Raw genomic sequence first — 10,428 nt, 5'->3', positions numbered from 1 at the left:
CCCATCACAGCATCTAATGACCTCATCGACTTCATCTCTTTGGATAGGTCTAGTTAGCCATTGAGCTATTATAGGGGGAAGCTTTCTTAAGGGATCTGGAACAGAGTCCTAAGAAGGACTAGGAGCCGGGGAGTTTAGGATGCCAGCAAAGCAAAGTAGTTTATAAAAGTGTCTTCAACATCTTTTGGGTCAATAATTATCCCTCCTTTTTCATTTATGGTGCCATGAATACTGGATCTATTACTAGCTGAGTTAATTGCTGCATGAAAAAAGTGGGAATTAGAATCACCCAATGTCAGCCAATTTATTCTAGATCTCTGTCTTAACATGCTTTCTTCTTGTCTAGCAACCCTAAGATAGTTTTCTTTAATTTGATTCATCTGATCTCTAAGAAGAATATTTCCAGGGTCAGCATGGACTTTTGCTTGGCTATCCTCCAAATCTTTTCTGATGCGAGGAAGTTTTACATCAATTCTTCCGAAGGTCCCTTTATTCCAGCTCTTAATAGCAAGCTTTACCAGTTTAAGCTTCTGGGTAATCCGATACATGGGAGTGCCTCTGACTTTGGAATTCCAGGCCCTTTCAACAATTTCAAACAGGGAGGTCTTCTAACCACATTGAGAAGAATCGAAAAGGTTTAGGGGAGGGGTTTTCATTATCAAGGAGATGAATAATAATGGGGGAGTGATCAGAGATCAAAGGGTTATTGAAATTTGCAGAGGAGGATGGGAAATGCTCAAGCCAATCATCATTTACAATGGCTCGATCCAGACGCCTCAACTTGTAATCTCCAGATTTTGAGCTGTTGGACCAAGATAGAGTTTGGCCTAAGGATTTGAGGTCGGTAAGAGAGCAGTTAATGATGAAGTTGTTAAACTCTTCTAAGTCTGTTCGGACAAGATCCGCTCCATCAAATTTTTCATTGAGATATCTGATAACATTAAAATCCCTATGGGAAATCCAGGGAATCCCATTGTTATTCATGGCTTCTAAGGTTTCCCAAAGTCTCCTTCTTTCTCTGCCATGATTTTGAGCATAGATAGTAGTGATGTAGATGTGCTTTTGATGTTAGGGGATCCATAATTGCCCATGGATGTGTTGATCAGAGACATGCATCTGGTTAAAAGAAACTTCAACAGGGTTCCAACATACCCAGATTCTCACGTTGGGAGCATGATTATAGTTGGTAACCACATTCCAACTCGGAAACATTTCCTGGGTGTAAAGGAGAAGAAACTCTTGAGTGGCTCTGGTTTCAGTGATGCACAGAAGGGATAGATTTTCGGACTGAATCATATTTTTAACAGCATTTCTCTTTGAAGAGGTCCCTAGGCCTCTAATGTTCCACACTCCAAATTTAATCATCATTAAATTTAGTGGGGATGTATTTTGGGCCGAGATTTCGGCAATGCATTTGGGTTTAGGATTTGGAGGATATTCAACATTTAGGGGTGCAATGGGCTCAAAGGGAAGGTCTATGATCCAGTCAGAGCTGGATTCGATGTCAGTTCCTGAAGGGTGGATTTCTAGGCTATGGGGTAGGGAGCTGGGGGGTGAAGGTAGAAAAGAAGCGGGTGATGGTTCAGTAAACTGGAATACGACTAGTCTCCTATCAGAGGGAAGGGTAATGGGAAGATCTTCTGGTGGGACATTTTTTCCTGGCGGAGGGGCTTTTTCAGATGGGTTTTCAGTCAGGCTTTCTTCATCTAGAATGCCAAATTTGTTTTTTAGGGGGACCTGGGTAGCAGGTTTAGGCTGGTTGGGCTTTGGATGATTCACCTGTTTATGGGTAGCAACTTCATCTGGATTTGCAAGGTTCTCTGATTCAGTGGGGATAGAAGTGGTTTTCATGGGTTGGTTTTTTGATTGATGGGTCGCCATTCTTGTTTAGGATGGGGCTTTTTCTTTTATAGTTTTTGGGCAAGTTTTTTCAGAGTGGGAAAAGGTTTGGCAATGAAGACAGGCAGAAGGTTTCCATTCATAAGTTACTGGTTGTTCTTGGATGCCTCTGGATGTTTTGATGAGGACATGATCAGGGAGTTTAGCTCCTACTTCAACCTCAACACAGATCCTGGCATAGGTAAGCCTGGTGGCTTCAGTAGTAAGGGAATCCATATACAATGGATTGCCTATTATGCTTCTGGTCTTACTTAACCCAGATTTGCTCCAAAATTGCAGGTGGAGATCCGGTAAGCGGATCCACACAAGGATAGATTTGAGATCAAGCTTTTCAAAAAGGACACCATAGGTCCATTTCCTGAGGATTAGGGGCCTCCCAGCATAGGATTGGCTTGTTTCAAGAACGTGGGTGCAATCCTCAAGACAACTGAACTTGAATATGAAGAATCCTTTATTTAGAGTAAATATTTGAAAATCTCCCCTCAGCTTCCACTTGCGCCTGAGGTTTTCTTGGAGGGCCACAAAATATGGCTTTTTGCCCATGAAATAGCCAATGAGGCAGTTTTCCCAGCGCTTGCTTCCTTTGATTTCTTCTTCATCTTCAAAAGTAGCCATTTTCCTCCCTTCTGAGTTTTTTTCAAGAGTAATATGATTCAGATTTGAGTCAGATGTGGTATTTTGAGGAGTAAACAGAGATCTCCAGGCATTGAGATTGGGGGGGGAGGGGGGGTTGAGCTGGGGCCTATGGGGCTTTGAGTGGAGTTCTGCTAGGTAGGGTTCTGAGCCTGGGTTAAGGGAGGGAAATTGGATTTTGAATTTTCAGTTGGGCAGGAGTATGATCCTGGGAGAGATAGGGCCCAACAGGTATCAAATTTTGAACTGGGGGTTCCCGCCAAAAACTTTTCTACTTTTGCTGCCTCTGCTAGTCTCTGGTTTAGGACAGGACTAGTGTTAGGTGAGAAGTTGAATTGTTGGACCTCATGACTAGGATCTGTGTCTAGCTGGCTAGTATGGGCTAGGCCTTGTTTTTTGGTTCTATGACTAGACAGAGGATGGGGTTAGGTGAAACAATACTATTTTTGGATAAACTTTTACCAGGGGTTAAGTCATTTCCCAAAATGGTAAGGGGCGGTTTTCCGTCACCTTCTCCGATTGGACAGAAGGGAATGTATGAAGCAAGGGTTGGAGGTGGTGAGGCTGGTTTTGGATTCAAGCTCAGAGAAGGTTTTGGATATTCAGGAATTTTCTTATCTAGTTTTTTCTGGATTTGGGTAGTGGCTTGGGAGCTGGAATTTTTTATGATTCTCTTATGTAGTCTAGTGCCTTTCCTAAAGTGAGTATTTGGGTCAAAATCCACCAAATTTTCATGTGGATTGGCCTGCTTGATTCTCAGGCGAAGGAGTTGCTTGAAAATATTTGACTTTACTGCACCAGGTCTGTTGCCTTTTGTGTTTTCCTCGTTCGGGGGCTTCTCGTTTGGCCAGTATTCAGTTTGGACGGTCATTGCTTCATTTAGGAGGGAACTGGTGGGGCTGTTCGGTGAATGGGTTTTTTCGGATAGGTTGACAATGTGCTGGAAAAAACTAGCCGAAGGGGATTGTTGTGTTGGCCAGCCTTCCAGTGTGTCTTCTATTGACTGATTGAGAGAGTTTTTGCCAGGGTCTGGAGGTTCCATTTCTCCTTCCTTACCAGCAGAAACTTTGCAAGGAAGGTGAAGGAGATTGAAAGGGCTTGGGCCCTTGGTTTCCCACCGGCAAAGGCCAGAGGAAGAAGAAGAACTCGAGTGAGTTTCTCTCACTGAGTTTCTTTTTGTAGAAGCAACATGTGACAAAAGACAAATGGATATTAGGTTCTTTCTTGAACAGCCACTTTTTACTCCCACACGTGTGCAATGTGGACATGATCGGATGCGTTATCCTATAAATGACCACAACTCCAATCCTATTTCGCCAACACAGCTTAATCGGATGATCCTAGCTATTTGATCCATCCAAACTAGACTTACTAGTCAACCTAAAATTGTTCATTTTTATTGACCTTTATTGTTCAACCTGTGATGATTTAAAATGTCAACAATCTCGATTATTTGATATCCATCAATGCAAAAAAATAAACAATTGATTATGATAATAAGAATGATAAATTGATAACAAAAAGTTTTTTTTTTTTTTGTTGAAAGTAGGACCGACTTTCACTAGCTTGTTTGCACAAAAGCCGGTATGGCTTAGGGGTTTTTCTTGGCAATTGGGTACCACGTCCGCAAAACTCTCTAATATAGCATTGAAATCCCCAGTAGTCTCCGGAATGTCTCCTAGTTAATCATTGCATGTATGTTGATACGTCACCCCTGTCACCTCCCGATAAAATTCAAGCCAAAAGCCAAAAAAGGTGGAAATTTGCTTGGTTTTCTCAGGGATGATGTTTTTTCTCTGTTTTTCTCTTTCGTCTCTCTCTCTTCTCTATATATATATATATATATATATATAGAGAGAGAGAAGACACTCTCTACTGCTAGTTTACGAGGTTGACAGCCATACACTACTTACCACTATTCAAGGTAAATCCAATGCTTATCTCCTCCGAGTTAACTACCTACACTACTACTTTCCAATCTATTTCGAATCCAGTGGGCCCCACTAGTTGAATGGTCTGATCATCTCAATGGGCCACATGTACTGTGGAGATTGGTGGAGTCGTATTTTTAACGTTTCTTAAAAGGGCGATGATTTGATAATTCCCTCCCCTCCTAACATGAATTGACTCTAAAAGCATAAAAAGATTTTTATTTTTTATTTTTTAAAAAAACATTAAAGATTTAAAGTCTGCCCACAATTAACGTTAAAGTGGAGTGTATTATCATACATAGGGTGCGAATTTATCAGCTCCCTTCCCCAACCTCCACTTTTTTGCCCTGCGCAATTCCGGATACGAAAATATGCATACGAGCCGAGCCCTATTCAATGAATTCATAAGCTCCTTTTCAGCGCCTTGAATCTCAAAACCCTTGGTAAATATTTCTCTGTAAATCTCTCCTAATATCTCTACTACTTTCATCAGTTTATCATTTTCTTTGTCGTTTATCCTTTTTTTCCCAGCAATCGCGTCCTGACATTCTAGGGTTTGTTATTTCCCCCAAAATCATGGTTTCAAATTTCACTCCCTTTACTGTAATAATCACTTGGTCATATTTGCATTTCACACGGTTCTTCACGTTTCTTGCTCGGTGTTTTCTGGTTTTGTAGATTCTAATCTGCTTCTTTTGCCTTTAAAACTATGCTTGAATGTCTGTTTCTCTAAAGTTCTCATTTCATAAGTTTACTCGTGCATTTTACAGTGTTTAATTAGTTTCTTTTCGCAAATTTTCTAGTTTTTGATATGCTTTCTTGCTTTTTCTAGGGTTTCTGTTTTTGGTCAAAAGATTATCGCTCCTAAAGGCTCGTTTCATAACCTATTCCACCTGAATTTGCATCATCTAGTCGTCTTCAAGAATGACTCTACTTTTGAAAGTCGCCTTGTCCCCAGACTTCCCAAATTGTTTCGAAATTATCACAAAGTACCCTAGAATGACAAGAAGAACTATGAAATTATAACATGGTTCTTCTTATCATTTTAGGGTATTGGATGATAGGCTGTTACTCCATTTTAAGGGGCAAATTTCATAAGTAGAGTCATTCATGAAGACGTCTATTAAGATGATGCAAGTTCAGGTTGAAGAATTTGTGGATAGGAAGATAAAGAAAGTTGAAGAGAAAGGTGTTTGGCTCAACTGAAGGATACGGTTTTTCTTTCGAATGAAGATTTTGATAACTTTTTTAATGAATTGAAGAGGAGTAAGGATCTAGAAAGCAGTGATAGATGTTTTAGTTTGGACAAAATCTGTTGCTAGGGTGATTGTTGAGAAGGAGATAGAGAGACATGCAGCTGATGGACTTGGAAGAGTAGACTGTGCATTGGCTTCTAGTGGTGCCATGGTTGTTAAGCATTCAGAGCCATTCTACTATAAAAAGGGTGTCAGTTGGTTTCCCGTAGCAAAACGCCAAAATCTAATTAATGCAACTGCACAAAAGATGTTGGAGCCAAGTTTTGGAGGGCCTGACCAATGTTTTCCCCCCTAAAGGAAGCGATGGATTTGTTCAAATCAGGCTGAGGAAGGCAATCATTCCAGATGCTCTAACCTTAGAACATGTTGCAAAGGTGATATATCCTCCACAATGAGAGCTTGTTTCTTTGCATTACTGGCTTTAGTATGTTTTGTTTTTTCAAATATGTTTCTCTCATTCTGGAATATCCTTTCAAAATTCACCCTACTCTCATACTCCTAGATCTGATCAATCTACTAGATTTACCTCTTTTAGTTTTATTGACCTAGAATAGGAAATTGAATTATGTCTAGCAGAAAATTAACAGTTTTCACAATTTTACAAGCACTGCCCAGGTTTGACCACATGTCCCTAATGATGGATTTGTTTTGACCTGCGAACATCCCCATTGCCACACACAAGGCTGGATCATTTCCCACATTTTACACTTTGTGTACTGGTGAGGAATCTCCAGAATGTAAAAATCCTGATACCATATGACCCGAATTGCATTACAGTTTTTGGGGATTAATATGTTGGAAAATTTTGATCTACAAGTGTGCTCATGATCTCTAAATGATGATATGAAGGGATAAGAGTTTCAATTTTCTAACCTGGTTCTGATACCCAAGCTTGTCGGAAACTGGTGAGAAAATTCTCATTAACTTGATCATGATGATTACGAATCTATAAATACTACCAGAAGGACCAAATTGCCTTCGAAAAGCAAGAAAAGCACATGCCTCATTGGTGCATGTGTATGTCTCGACAGATTGCTTGAAAGCCTATCAAAAAAATGTCAATAATTTTAGTCTGATTGCGCTGCCAGAAGGACAGTAACAGTGTCCTATTGTTCATGAAATCGTCATAGAGTACCTTTAATGTCATATTGGTCAATGCAGCACACCGTTCTGTTTCTGTAGCGCCATGCAATCCAAAGCGTTGGTACCTTTAATACCATTTTCTTTCCCATTGAGAAATTACTGATAATTACCTTTGCTTTATTGGGTTTATTAGATAGCAGTGAGGATTAACAGTTCTCTTGATAGTTCCTGAATTTTTTAGACCATTTATATGCCAGTGAATAGAAACCTTGTAGGAGGTGGATACATGTCTACTGACCCAGAAGAAAAAGTTACTGTTGGGAAACAAAAAGATTGCTTCTTCAGAAGAGGTAAATATCTCATAATCGGCAGTAAAGATTGCTGCTGCAGAAGAGGTAAATATCTCATAATCGGCAGTCAGTTTTATTTTTTTAATTTTGCTACTCTTCCAATGCCTAGATTGCAAAACTAGGATTCATTCGTCAGTTTTATTTTTTATTTTTCAACTCTTCCAATTCCTGGATTGCAATACTAGGATTCATTCTTATATATTCTTTCACCGTATTTTATTGTTTTTTCCTACTTTTCCTTCCCCTTTCATTTGTTACAGTTGTTTAACTGCTGGAATATGCCACTGTTTATGGATCTGGAACGGCAGGAGAAATTCAACATACTCAAGGTAATTCCTGGTTTTCATTTATCATTATCCCTATTTAATTGAAAGAAATGTTACAATATGGTAAATATCTCTTTCTTCCTTTTTTGTCTTTCTGAATGGCAAACTCTCAACCCCTACTAACACGGTTTGAGTCCGAGGTTGCCTTGATACCTTCGGCCGATTGTAGGTTGTGAAAGGCAATTTCAAGATGGAGCAGAAACCCATCAACAATGATGGCAGCAGTCTCCTTCCCGCAGAGAAACAGAAAGAGCCCCAGCTGGATTTGGAGAAGCATTCTACTGGATTCAGGTGAAGAGACGGACGTACGGTCGGATTGGGCCTGTAATAATCACTCATTCTCTTTGTACACATGTGACCTTATCTGATAACTTTTCCTTGTACTCCCTGATTTTGTGTAAGAATTATGCTTCAACCAATCATGAGTGTTGTGTCTTTGAAATATGTTGCCGTTAACTGAATTGGGTCTGTTTGAATGAATGTGTGGCATAGGCTCGGAGAGTAATGGAATAAGAAGTCAACAGGGACGAAACAAGCATTGGATTTGAGTAAACAAGCATTGGATTTGCCTGGAATTATCTTTGAGAATAGTGGTAAGTTGAGGTTGGTTGCGCAGCATAGACTCTTGAGAGTAGGAAAATAGGTATGGGGTGCACCGTCACCTTGTCATGGCACTCACCGACAACGACTTTGCGCCGACAGACTTTTTCATCTTCCCCCATGTAGGCGACTGGAGCAAGCAATGCCCTAAATGTAAGGCAAGCCGTTATGCACTGTTGTTTGCTAACAACGGCTTGACTTAACTAATAGGGCATTGCTTTCGTAGCTTGCTTGAAGGGCTTTAAGAATGAAAGTTATAGATATCAAGCGTACCGCTTTTAAGGATTTTCTGTGATGCTGAAAAAGAAGGGACGCTTCCGCTAAAAGAGGGAAAGAGAAAGCACCATTGCCAAGATTTTTTCAACCAAAAAGAATTCCACCTGACCTAGGAGACATCCCAAGGAGTTTCTTCAGAGTTCAATGCAATATTGGCAACCAAACGAGGAATGACCTCCCAAATCCAACCAAAATTCCGACAGTTGATGAGATTTTGTGCAACAAAAAATGTCATAACCTGACGAAGAAGATGCTGAGTTCGGGCCCACTGTTGCCATCTGGATTCATCATGTAGAAAGTCTCAGAATCCTTGGATCCAACCACACGCTCAAAGTTTGCTCGCATGTAGGTCAGCTCCCCATCTGGCAATTCTGTTGTTTCCCCAGGGAGCACCCCGGCTCCCATTGACACCGCGTGTAAAAGCTGCATAACATTGAGATCCTCATCATTTGGTTCCCTTTTCGCGGCATATCCCGTCTTGCGGCCATTGCAGTACATGGTCCAGATGGGCTCATCAATGAGCTTGGTCTTACCCCCAGTGTGCTTCTCGCACTCAAGAGCGATCCTCACTAGACCTGATCCCATTTCCTGGAGGAGCTTGGTGGTTTGAATCGCAAGCTCAAGTAGGAATATGGGAAGGCACCTTGGGTTTTCTTGGATGGATAGGGTAATGCGAGCCTTGCGGTAGCCAAAGAGTGTTCCAGTCATGCGGGTTCCACCGTGGATGTGGTTGTCGTGCAACGCGCTTGTGGGAAGTGTGGGGAACTTGCAGGATGGGGTGATGATTGGGAAAGCGCGGAATATGGATCGAAAAACTCGGTATACCTTTGCGTGTTTTGATGCCCTATTCTTTTGGCTAGGCTGTAGAAGGGATATGGGTGGGCGAGGAGAGGCCTCCGGCGTGGTGCTGGTTGAGCGTGGCTGTGGTGGTGACTGTGGTGGAGGTGTCATGTGGGTCAAAAGCTTTAGCCTGTTTTCAGATAATAGTGCATCTGAGAAAGGTGGTGATGGTGGGTTTTTGAAGAGGGAGTTGTGTGGTGCACGTTGGGGAAAGAAGGAATGGGTGTTTGCTTTTTCAATTTGTTTTTCTCAGTTTTAGTTGAAGGATTGCGTGTGGGTTGGGGTTCTTGTGGGGTGGTTGATTAGAATGAGGTTAGGCTTAGTTTTAGCTGGTTGTAGCCAAATTAGGATTCCATTGCTAAATATAAAGCGGCTGTTTTAGCTTGGGTTTGTTTTCTAACAATAGGTTTGACGGTTGGGAGTAGAGCCGTGTTTTTTAAGCATTTTCAAGATGACATCGTGAAGCATGGGACTTTCCTAAAAACTAGCATGAGGAATGACCTATGCTTAAACTAATACACTGAAACTTGTGGCGTATGCATCATCTCTATCTGAACGACCAAAGTGATCTGACTGAGCCCAAAATAATACTAGTTGTTTCGACCCTATTAGGCCCTAGGGCATGTTTGGATGTATAAATTCTATTTTCTTGGGAAAAAAATTTCCAGGAATGTGAGATTTCCACTATTTGGATAACGCATTTTTAAGGTCATGTTTGGTAATCACGAAAAATTATTCCATGCCCAACTGTAGTATGGCTGAGAAGGAGAGGGAGAGAATTATTCCATGCCCAATTGTATGAGAGAGGCTGAAGGAAAGAGAGGGAGAGAATTGAGTGTGCAGGAGTAGACAGCATAAAATATCCCTAAAAACTAGTGATAAGAAAATACCTAATTCGAATGGGTCTATCCCCCACAGTCCCACCCTCTCAAGTCTCTCCCTCTCCACCATTCTTTCACAACTCGCGGTAGTGGTACAATTTTTTCATGGAATAATTTTTCATAGAGGCTAAATATGGGTGAAGCCTCATATGTCATTGGCATTGGGATTAACCAGCTATCTCTACATTATGGATCCATATTTTGCTCTCGTAGCAGTTGGACCCATTGAACCTCCGACCTCGAGGGATCCTTGACCATTGAGCTAGAGGGCCCAATTCCCTGTATCTTTTATTTTGGGGTTCCACACAAGGACATAGTCCCATTACTGATAAGTGAAATGGGTGGGGATGGGT

General features: G+C 41.2%; 3 protein-coding genes across 8 annotated transcripts; 1 reads left to right on the top strand and 2 right to left on the bottom strand.

Moving 5' to 3' along the window:
- Positions 1 to 591: 591 nt before the first annotated feature.
- Positions 592 to 984, bottom strand: LOC143888906 (uncharacterized). Its single transcript, XM_077393290.1, has one exon. The coding sequence runs from the start codon at positions 982 to 984 to the stop codon at positions 592 to 594; it is 393 nt and encodes a 130-aa protein (XP_077249405.1).
- A 3,754-nt stretch (positions 985 to 4,738) lies between these two features.
- LOC143884245 (SUN domain-containing protein 1-like) lies at positions 4,739 to 9,843 on the top strand. 6 transcript variants are annotated; one of them, XM_077387888.1, is made up of 6 exons: positions 4,739 to 4,906; positions 5,786 to 6,093; positions 7,078 to 7,152; positions 7,413 to 7,481; positions 7,648 to 7,769; positions 7,971 to 9,843. In XM_077387888.1, exons 2-6 carry the CDS (start codon positions 5,950 to 5,952, stop codon positions 7,981 to 7,983), a joined length of 423 nt encoding a protein of 140 aa, XP_077244003.1. In that variant the 5' UTR covers positions 4,739 to 4,906; positions 5,786 to 5,949; the 3' UTR covers positions 7,984 to 9,843. The 6 variants fall into 6 exon arrangements, 5 of the variants coding, with proteins under 5 accessions (XP_077244003.1, XP_077243855.1, XP_077244075.1 ...); XM_077387740.1 differs by having other exon boundaries at positions 4,741 to 4,906; positions 5,296 to 6,093; XR_013252872.1 differs by having other exon boundaries at positions 4,742 to 4,906; positions 5,296 to 6,093; positions 7,648 to 7,875; positions 7,971 to 9,838.
- On the bottom strand, positions 7,486 to 9,457 carry LOC143884174 (MIZU-KUSSEI-like protein (Protein of unknown function, DUF617)). Its single transcript, XM_077387636.1, has one exon. The coding sequence runs from the start codon at positions 9,303 to 9,305 to the stop codon at positions 8,586 to 8,588; it is 720 nt and encodes a 239-aa protein (XP_077243751.1). The 5' UTR covers positions 9,306 to 9,457; the 3' UTR covers positions 7,486 to 8,585.
- Positions 9,844 to 10,428: the final 585 nt, after the last annotated feature.

Source organism: Tasmannia lanceolata, unplaced genomic scaffold, assembly GCF_043159265.1.
Source record: "Tasmannia lanceolata isolate RefF3 unplaced genomic scaffold, GAP_Taslan_0.1 ptg000002l, whole genome shotgun sequence".
NCBI classification, from domain to species: domain Eukaryota; kingdom Viridiplantae; phylum Streptophyta; class Magnoliopsida; order Canellales; family Winteraceae; genus Tasmannia; species Tasmannia lanceolata.
The sequence above is the reverse complement of the archived record's forward strand: the minus strand, read 5'-3'. Positions and strand labels throughout refer to the sequence as shown.